Source organism: Gossypium hirsutum, chromosome A02 (assembly GCF_007990345.1).
Source record: "Gossypium hirsutum isolate 1008001.06 chromosome A02, Gossypium_hirsutum_v2.1, whole genome shotgun sequence".
Classification (NCBI taxonomy): domain Eukaryota; kingdom Viridiplantae; phylum Streptophyta; class Magnoliopsida; order Malvales; family Malvaceae; genus Gossypium; species Gossypium hirsutum.
The window spans coordinates 106,587,931-106,607,333 of NC_053425.1; the positions used below are offsets into that span (position 1 = coordinate 106,587,931).

The 19,403-nt window shown below is 36.0% G+C and overlaps 3 protein-coding genes across 6 annotated transcripts; 2 read left to right on the forward strand and 1 right to left on the reverse strand.

Annotated features, from left to right (window-relative positions):
- Positions 1 to 522: 522 nt before the first annotated feature.
- LOC107940587 (histone-lysine N-methyltransferase SUVR5) lies at positions 523 to 16,582 on the forward strand. Of its 2 annotated transcripts, XM_016874025.2 has the most exons (12): positions 530 to 656; positions 1,646 to 2,239; positions 2,585 to 2,887; positions 2,988 to 3,098; positions 3,683 to 3,793; positions 4,195 to 7,083; positions 7,425 to 7,586; positions 7,929 to 8,045; positions 8,115 to 8,218; positions 8,313 to 8,450; positions 8,760 to 8,847; positions 9,061 to 9,783. In XM_016874025.2, the coding sequence occupies exons 1-12, from the start codon at positions 621 to 623 to the stop codon at positions 9,166 to 9,168; spliced, it is 4,761 nt and encodes a 1,586-aa protein (XP_016729514.2). In that variant the 5' UTR covers positions 530 to 620; the 3' UTR covers positions 9,169 to 9,783. The 2 variants fall into 2 exon arrangements, with proteins under 2 accessions (XP_040936668.1, XP_016729514.2); XM_041080734.1 differs by lacking the exons at positions 7,929 to 8,045; positions 8,115 to 8,218; positions 8,313 to 8,450; positions 8,760 to 8,847; positions 9,061 to 9,783 and adding an exon at positions 16,235 to 16,582 and having other exon boundaries at positions 523 to 656.
- A 6-nt stretch (positions 16,583 to 16,588) lies between these two features.
- Positions 16,589 to 17,540, forward strand: LOC107940591 (histone-lysine N-methyltransferase SUVR5-like). Its single transcript, XM_016874034.2, has 3 exons — positions 16,589 to 16,729; positions 17,038 to 17,125; positions 17,321 to 17,540. The coding sequence occupies exons 1-3, from the start codon at positions 16,617 to 16,619 to the stop codon at positions 17,426 to 17,428; spliced, it is 309 nt and encodes a 102-aa protein (XP_016729523.2). The 5' UTR covers positions 16,589 to 16,616; the 3' UTR covers positions 17,429 to 17,540.
- A 495-nt stretch (positions 17,541 to 18,035) lies between these two features.
- Positions 18,036 to 19,403, reverse strand: LOC107940590 (uncharacterized). Of its 3 annotated transcripts, none has more exons than XM_016874031.2 (3): positions 19,098 to 19,403; positions 18,684 to 19,013; positions 18,036 to 18,261 (listed from the first exon to the last, which is right to left on the reverse strand). In XM_016874031.2, exons 1-3 carry the CDS (start codon positions 19,186 to 19,188, stop codon positions 18,230 to 18,232), a joined length of 453 nt encoding a protein of 150 aa, XP_016729520.1. In that variant the 5' UTR covers positions 19,189 to 19,403; the 3' UTR covers positions 18,036 to 18,229. The 3 variants fall into 3 exon arrangements, with proteins under 3 accessions (XP_016729520.1, XP_016729522.1, XP_016729519.1); XM_016874033.2 differs by having other exon boundaries at positions 18,036 to 18,269; positions 19,098 to 19,398; XM_016874030.2 differs by having other exon boundaries at positions 18,036 to 18,244; positions 19,098 to 19,389.

The following is a 19,403-nucleotide window of genomic DNA, read 5'->3' on the forward strand; positions in this document are numbered from 1 at the left end:
TTATCTGTTTACATGTGTTTCCCTTTGTTGTTGTTTTCATGTTAGTTTTGATTTTGGCCACGGGGACAATGCCCAATTCCCCTCTATATCACGACTCATGAACCACATATATATATAATTATATGTATAACCTCATCAGCACCCAATTCCCCTTTCTAAAAAGAATGAAACCCTTTTCTCGAATCTCATTTGCCTAACCAAAAAACCAACAACCATGGAAAATAAACATTAGGTGATCATCCATTTAACACTTTTTTATGTAGAAGGTAAAAATACATTAGCCACCCCTCCTTTTTTTTCTTTATCTCCTATGTTATGGATATTGGTATGTTTATGTAACATTTTTGCAGTCAATTTCTAATTCTTTACCCCTCTTCTGTGACCTAGCAGCTGCTCTTTGTTATGCGTATTGTTTACTTACCTAAACTCCCCCATCTCCCTTAGGGGAACTAACCCATTATCTTAAAAGTAATGAACCCTTTTATTTTTTTCTTGTAATTTTAGCCAAAATTTCGGGATATTAATTGTTCTTACGTTCTTAGATACGTGTTTTATGATTTGGGGATCGTGTATATGTGTATGTGTTTACTTGTATCATCTGGAATTTGGACACACCTAGAATGTTAGTCAACATTTTGATGATATGTCTAGCCATGGTGGGTTCTTACATAATGTGAATCTAATGAAAGGAAAATATTTTCTTTTGGGGGGTTATTATTATTGTTACTACCAAATTAATGAAGGATGAAATTTGCTGATTATGTTAGGGTTTTGTGGCGTTTTTGTTTCTGGGTTTTGTTGGTTTGGACCTTTTCTCTTGGAAATTTTGGTTTTTGAGATGCATTTTAAGATCTGGGGTCTAGCTAGCCTTAGTGAAGTTTTTCTATGGAGAAATAGCATAGATTTTTCCAGGAACCTTACGCTTTGATAAATTAACTAAATGGGTTTTATATTACTAATTATACATTATTAAACTAAGGTATCTTTGAAGTTCCTTGAAAGCTTTTTCCTTTTTGATGGCTTTCAATTTGATTCTCATATTGAAGCAATTGGTTGATTTTTCTTTACCCAATAAAAGGGTTTATCCTTTTTTAAAAAAAAAAATCTATAGAAAAGATTAGCACTTTGTTAAATTTATTTCTTTAGAAACAGAATGAAATGACTGATAATGATAAAAAGAGTGCAACTTTGTTCAAGAAATGCGATTAAAATTATGGACGGATTAATTAAAAATTGAATTTTGTTCTTGATCCAGGGTGTTTTAGAAATTTATAAGTTTCTGGAAAAAGGATTTATAGCTAATGAATCCAATGCTGACAAAAGACCTTTAGGTTAAGCAACATGGAAGAAGTTATGTTATTTAAAGTCGTAAATAGTACAGTGATTATGACCTTGTTAAGCTGGTCATTTGACCCCAATTTATATGATTGCATAAATGAAACATCAAGCCCTATGTCCATTTTACATTGCATGAAGCACATTCATGCATGCATATATGTGCTTTTTACATGTTCATGCTCAAGTGTAATTGGTATGTTTGTTCTGTCTTTCTTTCAGTCCTACATATACTATGTCATACATACATACATATATACATATGTATATTCAATTTTCGGTATATATTTTGACAAGATTTCTTTTGCAGCATCTTACTCTTGCCTGGATTGACCTTTGTTTGGGCAGTAAAGTGGTTTTGGGGGATAATCAATGTTTATATGCACATTATACTGCTTTAGAGATTCCAGGTTGTATCATGGAAGTGCTGCCCTGCTCTGGTGTTCAGTATGTTGCGGATTCTGATTGTGCTCAACCGAGTCCAGAAGCAACTTTTACTTATGACCGAGAATCTAATTGCTTGGAACAGAAGAAACAAGTTCAAGTGGCAGATAGTAGGATGGATGACTTATTACTGACTAATGAAGGGAATCAAGAAGGAAGACAGGATGAAGGTCAAGGTACAAGGGTTGAATTACCAATTTCAGAGGACCATCATAGTGGATCTTCATATTATGATTGTCAGGCAGAAGGCCAAAGATTATCTTGCGGATCACATGATGATGAATATGATGATTTGAATGCTCAGAATTGTTGCACTGGACCTTATTTGACCTCTGAAAACTCTCATGTCCTCGTTAACACCATCGAGAGTGAATCACCAATCAACAACAGGGAGGGAGAGTTGTCTCTTTCAGAGCCTAAGTGGTTAGAGCATGATGAATCTGTTGCATTATGGGTCAAGGTAGCATTTCTTCTTTTAGCTTTCACTTCCTTGAAATGCCAGATTTCGTATAATGTTATGGTTTTGACTTGCGTTACAGCAACAGTTTCTAGCATGTTCTCTCATGACATGCCCTACATTTATTGTCTTGGAAATGATTTATTTGTGTGCTTTATGGATTATCCATTTAAATTCCCTTGATAATTCCTATATGTGGTCTCCTATTAAATATATGTATATTGTTTTTTTTTTCTCTCATTTTCTAGAAATAGTTTGCTACCATTTTATTATTTCCAATTTTCTAGAAGATAAGGATGCATGCTAAATTTATTTTCATATGATACTCTTCTGTTTCTCCAAGTATAGTGGAGAGGAAAATGGCAGGCTGGAATCAGATGTGCAAGGGCTGACTGGCCATTATCAACTTTAAAAGCAAAACCGACCCATGATCGAAAGCAGTATTTTGTGATATTTTTCCCTCACACGAGGAATTATTCTTGGGCAGACATGTTACTTGTCCGATCCATTAGTGAGTTCCCTCAGCCTATTGCATATCGGAGTCATAAAGTTGGACTAAAAATGGTTAGAGATTTGACCGTTGCTAGGCGGTACATACAGCAAAAGCTAGCTGTTGGCATGCTGAATATAATTGATCAGTTCCATGTTGAGGTATTGTTCTCTTTTTCATCTTTATAATTCTTGTGTATTTAATATAATTCCTCAATTCCTCAGCTCTATTCTTACCGGAGTTCTATTCCTATTTGTGTAGGCTTTGATTGAAGCAGCACGTAATGTGGTTGTCTGGAAGGATTTTGCTATGGAGGCTTCACGCTGCAATGGTTACTCTGATCTTGGAAAAATGCTTTTGAAACTTCAAACTGTAAATCCTTTACTTGACATCTATACCATATATAGAGTTCCTCATTGGTTCATGACATATACTTAGTTGGTGAAACCACGAAAAACCCAAGTTATTAAATTAAAATAAAAAGAATGAAAGGATAATTATGTCAGATAAGAATTTTATGAAAAATCTTTTTCTTTTTTTTTTTATAAATATCCCCTCCTCTAAATCTATCCACTCTTAATAGCCAAAAGAACCAAAAAATAAAATAAAAACATTCCACACGCTTATTCACTTTTTTGATATAATATATCATTATCTCTCAAAATAAAATTTATATATAAATATATATAGGAATCAAGTCTATATGAATTGATATCATTACAGGAGATAATTCTGATAGCATTATTTCTACTAGATCTCTATTTCTGTATAATAGATTCATTTGTTTTCAGTTGTCTTGCCTTGTTATTTCCTGTAATGATATCTATCTCTATATTATATATCATAACCACTGTGTTATCTCCACTGTAACCTTTCATCTAATCCATCTCTATCTCCACCGTTCTCTTCTTTTACATGCATTAAAATGTAAATGGTAATATTTCTATTCTCTACAGATGATATTGCCGTGCTATATAAATGCTGAGTGGCTTCAAGAGTCTCTTCATTCGTGGGTGCAACAATGTCAGAATGCACATAGTGCTGAATCCGTTGAATTGCTAAAGGAAGTATGTCTCACTCTATTCGTGCCCATTTATGTTATTATCAGTGCATAGTGAAATAGTTATGTTGATTGAAATTCACAAGTGATCTTCTCATCATTGTAGAATTTCTGTTACCTAAAACTCACTGCCACCACTCCCTTATCACCTAAAAGAAGAAAAGGAAAGGAAAGGAACCTTCTTCCCTTGACCTTTAGGTTTAGAAGTAAAGGTTTTACTACTAACCCGAACATTCCGTCTATGCAAACAAGTGGCCCTTTGCATCAGTTGCTGAACTTTTTTTTTTTTTTTTTTTGCCGGGCAGACTGTTCTTAGGATTGCATAATCAATTTGATCCTTTAGGTCACGGACTGTTCAATAATGTATCAGTTGCATGGTGCATGTTGACAAGTAATTTGTTGTTTCAGGAATTGTATGATGCTATACTATGGAATGAGGTTAAGTCTCTTGGAGATGCATCAGTACAGCCCACACTTGGTTCTGAGTGGAAAACTTGGAAGCATGAAGTTATGAAATGGTTCTCGACGTCTCATCCTGTATCTTCTACTGGAGATGTCAATCAGCGGAGCAGTGATGGTCTCTCAAACACAAATATACAAGTTAGCAGGAAAAGGGCCAAGCTTGAAGTTCGTCGTGCAGATACACATGTCTCCATGGTTCAAAGCAATGGGTCGGATCAAACTATGGCTGTTGAAATTGACTCTGATTTTTTTAGTAACCGAGATGCTGTAGATGTCAATTTGCCAACGCCACAACACTGTAAAAAGGAAGATGAGAGAGAGGAAACAACACCAATGGACACGTCAAATAGTTTGACTGATAGATGGAATAATATTGTTGTTGAAGCAAGGCATCCGGAAGTCATTCACACCAAGAATGTTGAAATAACAACAGCAAGTGAAGAGGTCAAGAGTACCTCAACTCTGCACATTCAGCCTAAAGAAGTGGAATTAACACCTGTGAATGAAGCAGTTGCTAAGAAATCCATAGATGCTGGGAGTAAAAACCGACAGTGCATAGCGTTCATAGAGTCAAAAGGAAGGCAGTGTGTGAGGTGGGCAAATGAGGGGGATGTTTATTGTTGTGTGCACTTGGCATCTCGTTTTACTGGTAGCTTCAGCAAAATAGAGGCAACACCCCCTGCTGATACACCAATGTGTGAAGGTACCACCGTGCTTGGTACTAGATGTAAGCATCGGTCGCTATATGGCTCCTCATTCTGCAAGAAACACAGACCTAAAAGTGATGCAAATAATAGCTGCCATTCTCCAGAGAACACACGAAAAAGGAAGCGTCTGGAGATTATTCAGAGTTCAGAAACCACATTATGCAGAGATATAGTGTTGGTGGGAGACAATGACAGTCCCTTGCAGGTGGAACCAGTATCGGTAATTGAGGCTGATGCCTTGCACAGAGGAGACAGCTTAATTGAGAAACCTGAACATTCTGGTAAAGATCATGATGGCACAGAATTAATGCATTGCATAGGCTTATACTCCAATAATGGTTTTGATCCTTGTCAAGAAAGTCCTAAGAGGCATTCATTATACTGTGATAAACACCTTCCAAGCTGGCTCAAGCGTGCAAGAAATGGTAAGAGTAGGATAGTATCCAGAGAAGTGTTTGTAGATCTTTTGAAAGATTGTGATTCACTTGAGCAGAAATTGCATTTACATCAAGCATGCGAACTTTTCTACAAGCTCTTCAAAAGTATTTTATCTCTAAGAAACCCTGTTCCTGTGGATGTCCAACTTCAGTGGGCCCTTTCTGAAGCATCAAAAGATTATATAGTTGGGGAATTTTTAATGAAGTTGGTATACAGTGAGAAGGAGAGACTGCAAAGTTTATGGGGCTTCACTGGTGACAAAGGTACACCTTCATCGTCTTTCGTGGAAGAACCTGTTCCATTGCCATTGGCCATCAATGATAGCTTTGATGATGACAAGACCATTAAGTGCAAAATGTGCTCAGTGGAATTTCTTGATGACCAGCAGCTTGGAACACACTGGATGGAGAATCATAAAAAGGAAGCACAACGGTTGTTTAGAGGTTATGCTTGTGCAATCTGCCTGGATTCATTTATTAACAAGAAGGTTTTGGAATCCCATGTTCAGGAGAGACACCATGTGCAATTTGTCGAACAGTGCATGCTTCTACGATGCATTTCCTGTGGCAGCCATTTTGGCAATACTGAGGAATTATGGTTGCATGTGCTGTCCACTCATCCTGTTGATTTTAGACTGTCAAAGATTGCTCAACAGCATAATCCATCTGCGAGTGAGGAACCTCCACCGAAACTTGAGCTCGGAAATTCAGCTTCTTTGGAGAATAATTCAGAGAATGTAGGCAGTGTTCAAAAATTTATTTGCAGGTTTTGTGGCTTGAAATTTGATTTGCTGCCTGATCTTGGCCGCCACCACCAGGCTGCTCACATGGGACCAAGTTTAGCTAGCTCTCGTCCTCCAAAGAAAGGGGTTCGTTATTATGCTTATAAACTAAAATCTGGGAGACTTAGCCATCCTAGATTTAAGAAAGGTCTGGGGGCAGTGTCATATAGGATTAGGAATCGGGCAACTGCTACTATGAAAAAACGCCTCCAGGCATCAAAGTTGATTGATGCTGAAATCATTAGTGCAGAGCCTCATGTTATGGAGAATTCAAATCTTGGTAGATTAGCAGAACCGCAGTGCTCTGCCCTTGCAAAAATATTGTTTTCCAGAACTCATAAAACAAAACCACGGCCTAATAACCTGGACATTCTGTCTATTGCTCGCTCTTCTTGTTGCAAAGTGAGCCTCAAAGCCTCATTGGAAGAGAAGTATAGCATGTTACCTGAATGTTTGTACCTTAAGGCAGCCAAGCTTTGCAGTGAGCATAATGTTCAAGTCGAGTGGCATCAAGAGAAATTTGTGTGCATAAATGGATGTAAGCCTGCCAAGGATCCAGATTTCCTGTCCCCATTGATTCCTCTCCCTAATGGCTTTGAGGGTTGCCAATCAGCAGATTCCTTGGATGATGCAGATGAGGAGTTGGAACTGGATGAATGTCACTATATCATTGATTCACAACATTTCAAAAAAGGGCCCATGCAGAAGGCCAGTATCTTGTGTGATGATTTAAGCTTTGGGAAAGAATCAGTTCCTGTAGCTTGTGTAGTGGATGAAGGACTTTTTGATTCCGTTTACATCTCTGGTCTTAGTTCTAATGAGCAAAATGCTAGATCCTCGATGCCTTGGGAGAACTTCATTTATGTTACAAATTCTTCGCTTGATCAATCTCTTGATCTTGATGTTGAGGTACCTTCGTATTTGGATTGTTTTATCGTTTTCTGGATTCCTACTACATATAGATGCCTTATGATTATCCCTCAATGGAGTCTAGTTTGGTTGCAAGTCACAATGACCTTTCAACCATAAGCTGTTCTTAGGATTCTTGATAATTTCTTACCTGGAGATTTCTGGGTTTTGTTTGATAATACGATGAAATGCAATTTCTTAAAACAAGGGCACCATCATCCTTGTTTCTTATGGATTGTGTCTCACCTGTCACGCGATGCGATAATTTTTACCTTGTTTGGATTGGCTTAACTCTTACATTTTTTTTCATTTTCCTTCTAACTACTTACATATCTTTCCAGAGTGTGCAACTTGGGTGCACCTGTTCCAATTCAACATGCTTTCCTGAGACATGTGATCATGTATATCTCTTTGATAATGATTATGAAGATGCGAGAGACATATTTGGGAAACCTATGCGGGGTAGATTTCCTTATGATGACAAAGGGCGAATTATCTTGGAGGTACTGTAATTCTTTTTCTGTCAAGTGTAATTGTTAATTTTCACTGAAGTGTCATATGCTGATGTTGCTTGGTTGCTTATGGTGTTTCTCAAATCACGTATAAAAGAGCATGTGCTTTTATCTTGTCAAGGGAGTGCACTATTGACTTGATATGATACCCATAAAAGTCCAATATGATTATTTTTTCCTTTTTAGACTTGCAATGTTTCACCTTCACCATTCAGAACACTATAGAAATACATGCCCTTTTCACAAGTAGATACTGATATGTACTCGTTGGTGTCTTCCTGTGCTCCTCGATTTTGTTTTATGTCTTGAGATAACCTTTGTGAAACTGCACAGGAGGGCTACCTTGTCTATGAATGCAACCGTAAGTGTAGCTGCAATATAGCATGCCCGAATAGGGTTTTGCAAAAAGGTGTACGTGTAAAACTGGAAGTCTTCAAAACCGAGAATAAGGTAATTATATCAACTTTTTGTTGTATTCTAAAGTTCTGTCCTCTAACATTGCTTCATGTTGATCTTCAGGGCTGGGGGGTCAGGGCTGGTGAACCAATTCTGAGTGGCACATTCGTGTGTGAATATGTTGGGGAGATCTTTGGCGAGCAAGAGGCAAACAATAGGCTTACCAGGTTTCAATCTCATTTACAGAGATCTGCTTTTACTTTGTGCTTGCTTTTATGCTTATATGCTTTATGCTGAATCAGCTGTATGATCTAATATCAGGTATGGTAGAGATGGTTGCAACTATATGTTCAACATTGGTTCTCAAATAAATGATATGAGCCGGTTGATTGAAGGACAAGCACGATATTTTATTGATGCATCCAAATACGGAAATGTTTCCCGGTTCATCAATCATAGGTGAGGATACACTTGTATGCATCCGCTATCGCATACTGAAATGTTTTCCCATTCTGGCATTTCCAAGTTGTAACTTGGCCATAAAAATTGTGTGACTGAAGATCCAGAGATTTTAATATGTTCATCATTTTCTAATTATGTGTAATAATGACTAGCATTTATGACATTTGTGAAGGAATTAGTTTAGCTAAGTGGCTCAGTTCAACTTGCTGTATTCAGAAAATGATACTATATCTCTACTTTTGAAATCCCAAGTTTCTATTGATGCACTCATGAAAACTTCGTGTTCTGTCCTTGAATTCTTCTCAGCTGCTCGCCAAATCTTGTGAATCATCAAGTTCTTGTGGACCGCATGGATTGTCACCGAGCTCACATTGGTCTCTATGCCAGTCAAGATGTAAGTGCTTCTCAAAATATTGAGTACAAATCTGTTGCATATATGGAACCTTAGATGATCTATTGTTGAAAATGGTTTGTGAAATAAGATGTGGTTTAGATGGCTGAGTTTAATCGGGTGGCTAGTTATCAAAAAAAGTTTAATTGGGTCAAGAAGGTTTTAAATAGACATGTCTTTGACGTTTCTTTACCCTCCTATTTCACTATTTTGCAGATATCTGTAGGTGAAGAGCTGACTTTTGACTATCGATATGAACTCCTGCCTGGTCAAGGATATCCATGTCAATGTGGAGCTTCTACATGTCGGGGCCGCCTTTACTAAACCCTCAGTGAGCACTACGGGATCTCTATGGCATCTAAGGTTTTGCTTTTTGAGTTCACAAATGCGGATACCAAGCTCTAATATAATGGGAGCTTTACCTCCATCAAACCATTCATGGGACTAAATCTGGCATTCTAACAGTTCTTCATTTTATCCGGTGGTTCTTGCACTAGGGCGACTATGAACTGCCAAATCACTATCAGTTGGAGTTTAACAGGCTCCATACGGAACATGCAACTTGCTGTACAGAATTTTCAACCGAACCAGATTGGTTCTATGGTAGTTCTTTCGAAATGGGTTGAAAGCATGCAATGTATTTACTGGATCACTTTCCAAACTCTGCTCTCTCCCCTCTGCCCTCTCCCCTATTTCTTTTTCTTCTATCTCGAGTAGCGAAGTCCGCTTTCAGGCAGATTAGCTGTCAAATTTTTTCCCGTTTTATGGTCCATCGCAGTTCTTAGGTTGATAGCTTAGCCTTGGAATGTTAGAAAGCAGTTTTTTTTTCTTTCTTTTTAATGCATGAATTGCCTCTTTCGGGTAGTTTTCCTTTTTCGTGACTTTCTCTAATCTCTGTAGTTTGCTCTCTGTTGTATAAAGTTTGAACAATTCTTCCTACTGTACCTTATCGTCATTAGTTTACTTAAATACTCAATCATGACATCCATACATTTTGTAAAGTCAACAAAACTGTCATATGTAGTTCCCTTAAGTGAGTCATGAGCAAATTTTCTCGGGAAACAAACAGAAACATGGATATCATTATACCCCTGAAACAAATAGAATCCACCAAATCTGATGTTTAGAACTTCATTTCCCCTCTCTGAATCACAAAGAACACAAAAGGAAGCCCATAACTGAATGCCACTAAGCCTGCCATTCCTGTTTAAGAATGGCACCCAGAAAGCTGAAAGTTCATGAAATGAAAGCAAATGGAAAAAGGTTAAATCACTTTTTGACCTTAATATGGGAACAATTGTCAACTTCAAGAGTTAACTTGGACAAAAAAAAAAAGATCAAGCCTTAATATAAGAACAATTTTTTAGTTCATATCCTAAATTATTTGTCTTGTTAAGAAAATTTTATTTGTTTCTATTGTTAAAAATTGGTCTTTATATGTCTGCATGAGGTGCACGTGGCACCACATATAATTATCTGGTTATTTCGTTAGTTACGCTAGTTTTTAACAGTAGAAATTGATGAATTTTTTTAATAGAAAGAACTATTTTACATATATAGAGACGAATTTGCCCATTTTTTGTGTGAATGGGGCAAAATGCAATTTGAGTCTTAATACGGGAGCTTCCATGATACTTTTACCTAGCTTATTCTTGCTAAAACTAAGAATATCATGTGACCTGTATGTTCTATTTCAAGCTCGCTTAAGATGCATGGTCTATCATATTTCGATCCATGAATGATATTCACTAGTTTATGCCATGTGATCTTTGTTTATTGATAGTTCACCGCGACGTTATTTGACATCCAACAATTTGTTTAGTCATAAACTTCAATACATGTAGAATGTATTGTTAAATGTCTCTTTTTGTGAAACCAGATAGTGCATATTAAAAATTGTCCTTTTACTTATGAACTTCTTTTCAGGTTGCCGAACTACTTGGCTTTAACTCATGCATACAGTCATGTTGCCTTATTTAGTCTGCCATTGGGGAACAGTATTTTCACAATTTGATCTGATGTTTACGTTATAGAAGCTGCGAAGGGTATGTCTGAGAAATCCAGTGGAAGTTGATGATGCTATTTAAGCAAAACTTTTCTGCGATCTCCCTCTCTAATTTTAATGTCCTAAAGGCTTTGGGTTCTTTTTCCTTTTTATAGATTGAAGCTGCCTAAAAATTTTCTACTGTGGACACAATAAATCAGCAATACCGGTTTATACCTACGAAATACAAGGTTGCTGATTCTTCTTAGCATTTATCAAACTTCTGATGATTTTCATTATTGTTTTGTACTGAAATTCTATCTTTGAGAGAGATCTAAAACTTACCGAAAAAGATTGAGTGAACTTTTTGGTCCATGTTATACTAAGTCATAAATTTCGTTGAGTCACCCCAGGGTGGTGTGCAAGAAAACTTTCTGGAACCTTGTAGACTAGTTATGGTGCAGCAAAAGGACCCATGATTTGTGTGATTAAGTTGCCATATCTTAAAACTTTTACATCTTAGTGCCATAGCTTGAACAACTAGGTTTCACATCCTTTTGGACTCTTGATAGCTGTATTCAGCTCTCTTCAGTTTCTGGAAACTGACATGTTAAATATTAATATTAGCACCAGACCCCAGTTTGAGCAAACATAGGTAATCATATAAGCTAGGCCTGGAAATATTTGGCAGACTTGTCAAATAATGCTAGTATCGTTCTGCATGCTTTCAGAATGCTAATTTAAACAAATTAATTGCCAAGACTATTAGTACATATATATATAATATATATATATATTACTCGGGCTTTAGCTTAACAGATTCAGAACCTGTTTGAATAAAATGTGCCGAGTCAATCGATCCACCAACCATTATCCGATTCAACTTATGAGTCTTGAAATTATAAAAAGACACCCACCCGATATCCACCATGAACACAGTGTCAGCACCATAAAAGGAATGAAATCGAGAATGAGGAACCTTCTCGTTAAAGCTTTCCAAATTGATGGTGTGTTTTTTAATCCAAATCTTTTCATAGTTTAAAATCCAAACATCTAGCATCTTAGTTTGATAGCTATGGTGATCAACCCGAGTTTCCCTTGGTATGACACATGGGCGATCTGACACCGACGATCTTTTCCACCAAGTGAGTCCGGCAGTGAAGTCATTCCCCATTCCTCTTTGTCTCCGTCGAAAGATAATATGGTGTGCTTGTCTTGTTCGTGGTTGAACATAAGCCAATGGAGGCCGCCACACGCAGAAACAACTTGAGTGTTCTTGAAAGAGTCGTGGCATGTCAATTTTAAATCGTCTGATTGCTTCCATTCCCAACTCTTGGAATCAAATATCTCGCAGTGCCACGATACATCTTCTTCGTCAGAATATTCCGATTCGGAGTGGTCTGATACGCGGCCTATATCGTCGTACCTGCTGTCGGAGAGTCGGACAATTTTGAACCGTAAAGGGTTCGATCCGAGCACCAACATGCTTATATTTGTCTTCCAAAATTGAGGTTTTGGAGACGGGATGACTTCCCATTGTTGAGTAGTTGGTTTACAAATATAAAACGAGTTACCTCCAAATTTGCTTAGGCTACATAAAACCAAACCTCCATTGACCGCTGCTACAATCCAAGTAGGTTGGGTCTCACTATTGACACCAACTCCGGTGGTAATGGATCAAATATTCTCGAACGCTGAACTAAATATCCCACCATTGTTGATGTCCTTTCAGAATGTAGCCGCATAAAACTAGATTGGTAAGTGAGATCCTTCCATTCTTTCGAAAGAACCCTACACTTTTTCATTGTTTTCAATTCAGCCCTCGAGAAGATTTCAAATAAAATCTCGTCGCTAAAATCATAAGACGCCATCAATCTATTGGGATAAAGAAAAAAGCAAAAAGAATATGTAGTTAATTACAGTTAAGATGTTTATATATATATATAGTAATTGGATGAATTTATTTCCTGCGCGGAAAGTAACTTCTAGTTCGAATAATAGTAGGACGAGGTTAATTATAAAATCTTCATCTTTAATTACTTGACTACTAAGTAAGTATTTTGTCAAAAATTTTACCATTATTTATGAAAATTAACAAATAAATTACTTACATAATCTACTTTAAAACTTACATAATAAAATTTTCTCATGATAATACAAATTAAATATCAATAATTAAAAAAATCATGTGTAATATATTTCATTTTTTATATAAATTTATTTTTTTTAAATCAATTTAGCTCAATTTTTTTTAGTTGGTTGATAAGAGCCAAAATAAATTATATGCATTTATTAAAGAACTTAAAAAGCCAAATCTTTCTAAATCAACATTAATAATAATTAATATGATTTGATTTACTTTTTCTTTTTATAATTACATAAAAACTAAAACTTTAAGTTGTAAATCTTTGACTTATGATACATCATAAATTATAATTTGATACCTTTTAATATATTTATGATAATTTATAAAGATTAATTTAGACCAATAATGCATGATTCAATGTTGAATTTATTTAAGGAGAATGGTTGTTTTTTTTTTTTTCTGAAGAGTGCATACAAGAAACTTAGGGAAGATTTGTGGAATCCGAAAGAACTGATATGAAAAATTCTCATGACAGAGAGTGGATTCTGGGCTACAATAGATATTTGGGTAATTGCTCTATTTTCGATGCTGAGCTATGAGACATTTTGAGCGAATTGACTCTCTTACTTGATCAAGGTTATGATAGAGTTTGAATCCTATTTGATAATCTTGAGGGGTACAAGCTATTCTGGAGGAAGACGCCAAAAGGTTATAATTCTGCATTAGGCCAAAGAATTCATCAATTTGCTGGAGTGCTTTAATTACCGGTATATTTGTCCCATTTTTAGAGAGAAAAATCAGGATACGGATAGATTGGTTAAACTTACTCACATTAGTTCATATGATGTGTACTTGTATAAGGTCTCCCTGTTAAGGGGAACAAGTTAATTTTTGTAATAAGTTTGAGTATCATTCCTTTTCACCAAAAAAATAATAATAATTTTAACTTAATTTTTAGTTATCATATCTTAATGTTGCTTACAATATCTCTTAAATTACATATAAAGGAGCGGGATAAATCTCAAAATCACGTATTCACAAGAAAACTTTCTGGAACCTTGTAGACTAGTTTTGGTGCAGCAAAAGGACCCATGATTTGTGTGATTAAGTTGTCATATCTTAAAACTTTTACATCTTAGTGCCATAGCTTGAACAACTAGATTTCACATCCTTTTGGACTCTTGATAGCTGTATTCAGCTCTCTTCAGTTCCTGGAAACTGACATGTTAAATATTAATATTAGCACCAGACCCCAGTTTGAGCAAACATAGGTAATCATATAAGCTAGGCCCGGAAATAGTGTTAGTATCGTTCTGCATGCTTTGTGGTTGAATAAGGAATTTATTTTTTTTGTAGTTTTTTTCTGTTAGTCTATAAATGGATGAAGCATGAAAGATGTCTACATTGTTGCTTCCATTTAATTTTTTCTGTGCTTGCATGCAGGATTGCTATCTTGTTTATATTTTGACTTCTTTTTCCTCCTAGAGCAGTGCCATTGAGGTGTTTGATTTTTCAGTATTTGTCAGGTGGATAGATAGATAGAGGCTTCAGTATTTTTATATTATGAAGAAACCCCAAAATAGTGTGCAAATCGTTGTGTGGCTTTCTTAGAGTATTAATGGAGGCATACTTCAAAAATTTATTACTACATTCATATATAAATAACAATATAATAAGATATACATACATCTTTAAACTTTTAGAACTAAACAGTAAGAGATTAATATATGTATTGCTGGGGCTTTAGCTGAACAGGTTCAGAATCTGCTTGAATAAAATATGCCGAATCAATGAATTTACCAGCATATATCTCCTTCAACTCACCAGTCTTGAAATTATAATAATACACCCACACGGAATACTTGCACCCCAAATCCATCATAAACAGAGTGTCAGCATTGTAAAAGGAAAAGGAAAGAAATGGAGAAGGAGAAGGAAGGACCTTTTCGTGAAAGCTTTTCAAATTTATGGTGTGTTTTTTAATCCAAATCTTTTCATGGTTTAAAATCCAAACATCTAGCATCTTAGATTCATAACTATGGTTGATCAACCCGAGTTTCCCTTCGCATGACACATGGGCGATTTGATCATCCCGATGAGTTTTTCGACCAAGTGAGTCCGGCAGTGAAGTCATTGTCCATTCCTCTTTGTCTCCGTCGAAAGATAATATGGTGTACTTGTCTTGTTGGTCGTTGAACATAAGCCAATGGAGGCAACCGCACACAGAAACATCTTGAGTGTTCATGAACGAGTAGTGGCAGGTTAATTTTAAATCGTCTGATTGTTTCCATTCCCAACTCTTGGAATCAAATATCTCGCAATGCCATGATTTTTCATTGGATAATACACTGAAATTATCTTCTTCGTTGGAATATTTCGAATCGAGATCTACAGCGTCGTCCTTGCTGTCGGAGAGTCGGACAATTTTGAACCGTAAAGGGTTCGATCGCAGCACCAACATGCTTATCTTTGTCCTCCGAAATCGAGGATTTGGAGGCGTAAGGATTTCCCCTCCTTCATTACTAGTTGGTTTATAAACATAAAACGAGTCACCTCCAAATTTGCTTAGGCTACATAAAACCAAACCTTCATTGGCCGCTGCTACAACCCTAAAACGGTGGTGTAAAAAATAACTCACATACGGAGAATACGCAGTTGGTTTTACTGAATCGGCTATTGACACCAAGTACTGAGTCGGTACTCTCGAAGACTGAAGTAAATATCCTACCATTGTTGATGTCCTTTCAGAATGTAGCCGCATAAAACTAGATTCGTAAGTGAGATCCTTGCATTCTTTCGAAAGAACCCTACACTTTTTCATTGTTTTCAATTCAGCCCTCGAGAAGATTTCAAATAAAATATCTCTGCTAAAATCATAAGAGGCCATCAAAAAAGAAAAAAAAAACAAATAAATAACCAAAAAGAATATGTAGTTAATTACAGTGAAGATGTTTTTATATATATAGTAATTGGATGAATTTATTTCTTGCAGGTGAAGTAACTTCTAGTTAGAATAATAGTAGGATTAGGTTAATTATATGGCTACCAAGTAAGTATTTTGTCAAAACTCTACTATTAATTATGAAAATTAACAAATAAATTACTTACATAATCTCCTTTAAATTAAAACTTAATTAAATAATAAAATTTTCTCATGGTCATACAAATTAAATATCAATAATTAAAAAAAATGGAACATTATAGAAATACATGCGCTTTCCACAAGTAGATATATACTGATACGTAACCTTGTTGGTGTCTTCCTGTGCTCCTCGATTCTGGTTTATGTCTTGAGATTAAACCTTTGTGAAACTGCGGAGGAGGGCTACCTTGTCTATGAATGCAACCGTAAGTGTAGCTGCAATATAGCATGCCCGAATAGGGTTTTGCAAAAAGGTGTACGTGTAAAACTGGAAGTCTTCAAAACCGAGAATAAGGTAATTATATCAACTTTTTGTTGCATTCTAGAGTGGTGTCCTCTGACATTGCTCATGTTGATCTTCAGGGCTGGTGAACCAATTCTGAGTGGCACATTTGTGAGTGAATATTTTGGGGAGATCCTAGGCGAGCAAGAGGCAAACAAGAGGCTTACCAGGTTTCAATTTCATTTACAGAGATCTGCTTTTACCTTGTGCTTATATGCTTCATGCTGAATAGGCTGTCTGATCTAATATCAGGTATGGTAGAGATGGTTGCAACTATATGTTTAACGTTGGTTCTCAAATAAATGATATGAGCCTGTTAATTGAAGGACAAGCACGATATTTTATCGATGCATCCAAATACGGAAATATTTCCCGGTTCATCAATCATAGGTGAGGATACACTTGTATGCATCCGCTATCGCATACTGAAATGTTTTCCCATTCTGGCATTTCCAAGTTGTAACTTCGCCATAAAAATTGTGTGACTGAAGATCCAGAGATTTTAATTATGTTCACCATTTTCTATTTATGTGTAATAATGACTTTAGCATTTATGACATTTCTGAAGGAATTAGTTTAGCTAAGTGGCTCAGTTCAACTTGATGTGTTCAGAGAATGATACTATATCTCTACTTTTGAAATCCCAAGTTTCTATTGATGCACTCATGCTTCGTGTTCTGTCCTTGAATTCTTCTCAGCTGCTCGCCAAATCTTGTGAATCATCAAGTTCTTGTGGACAGCATGGATTGTCACCGAGCTCACATTGGTCTCTATGCCAGTCAAGATGTAAGTACCTCTCAAAAATATTGAGTACAAATCTGTTGCATATATGGAACCTTGGATGATCTATTGTTGAAAATGGTTTGTGGAATAAGATGTGTGGTTTAGATGGTTATAAAAGAAAAGTTTAATTGGGTAAAGAAGGTTTTAAATAGGCATGTCTTTGACATTTCTTTCCCCTCCTATTTCACTATTTTGCAGATATCTGTAGGTGAAGAGCTGACTTTTGACTATCGATATGAACTGCTGCCTGGACAAGGATATCCATGTCAATATGGAGCTTCTACATGTAGGGGCCGCCTTTACTAAACCCTCAGTGAGCACTATGGGATCTCAATGACATCTAAGATTTTTCTTTGCGGATACCAAGCTCTAACATAATAGGAGTTTTACCTCCATCAAATCTGGCATTCTAACAGCTCTTCATTTTATCCGGTGGTTCTTGCACTAGGGCGACTATAAACTGCCAAATCACTATCAGCTGGAGTTCAACAGGCTCCATACAGAACATGCAACTTGCTGTACAGAATTTTCAACTGAACCAGATTGGTTCTATGGTAGTTCTTTCGAAATGGGATGAAAGCATGCAATGTATTTACTGGATCTCTTTCTAAACTCTCCCCTCTCCCCTCTCCCCTATTTCCTTTTCTTCTATCTCGAGTTAGCTGTCGAATTTTTTTCCTTTTTATGGTCCATCGCAGTTCTTAGGTTGATAGCTTGGTCTAGGTATGTTAGAAAGCAGTTTTTTGTCTTCTTTTTAATGCATGAATTGCCTCTTTCTGGTAGTTTGCCTTTTGTGACATTCTCTAATCTCTGTAGTTTGCTCTCTGTTGTATAAAGTTTGAACAATTCTTCCTACAGTGCTTTATCTTCATTAAGTTACTTAAATACTCAATCATGACATCCAGACATATAGTAAAACAAACAAAACTGTCATATGTAGTTCCCTCAAGTGAGTCATAAGCAAATTTTCTTGAGAAACAACAAACTGAAACATGGATATCATTAAACTCCAGAAACAAACAGAATCCACCAAATCTGATGTTTAGAACCTCATTTCCCCTTTTTGAATCACAAAGAACACAAAAGGAAGCCCATAACTGAATGCCACTAAGCCTGCCATTCCTGTTCAAGAATTAAGCCTTGAAAGCTGAAAGTTCATGAAATGAAAGTAAATGGAAAAAGGTTAAATCACTTTTTGGACCTCAACTTCGCAGGTTTTTTCACATCTGGATCTAATTTTTTTTTATCTAAGTTAGACCTTGAACTAGACAATTATTCCTACATTAATGCTTAAACTTTTTTTTTCAAGTTAATCCTTTAAATTTCCCGAAAACCTTAAAGTTTAGTCTCCAATATGAAAACAATTGTCCTTAAATTAAAAGAAGTGTAAGCCAAAACAATTACCTAATTCAATCGTAAATAAAAAAAAGTTCAAACCCCAATATTGAAAATATTACCATGTTTAACTCGGAAGAAAAGAATTAGGCACCAAAATATTTAGTTGAAGCTCAAAAAGTGATTTAAACAAGTAGAAAACAAAAGTGGTTCTAGTGTCACTCACCATATGCAACAACACCTCTTCCGACAATTTTCCTCTTCTTTCTTTGCTTAACATCCACTGGTTCTGATAAACATACCAAATGCAAAACCATGGAGATTATAGCCAACAAACTCCCTGTTTTCTCCCTAACAACTCTCTCAGCCAAATCTAATGACCACAATCCAGCTATCTTTCTTACATAACCTTCAACCACAACCTTAATAAACAACAATACTCCAAGACACAGTGCTACTTGTGCAACATGTTTGATATACCCTTTTGCTGAGATTCTCCAGTTTAGTAGATTGACAATACAAGCACAAGCATAGAGGGGAAACCAGAAGTACCAATCTATGGGAGAAATTATCAGATATTAAAACAAAAACCCAATATTATTAAAACATAAAAACGAAAACAATAAAACAGGAAGTATACCAGGGTCATTTAATTGAACTGATGATGAAAAACCAAACATGATTGCCATTAGCAGAGAGCAGCAGGTGAAAAGATTTCTGGGTTTTGCCATTTTCTTAGGTTGAACATGGAAAACTAATTTAATTATTATGATATATGGGTATATTATTAATAAAAGCTATGATATAGGTCAACCCTTTCTGGCATATATATTTCTTCCATCATCAATGCACTAACTTTCATAAAATTGCAAATCTTCTTTCATCTACCAAAATCTAAATATGTTTGATAATCTTAATTTTTAAGCTTCTAACAATTAAAAATTGT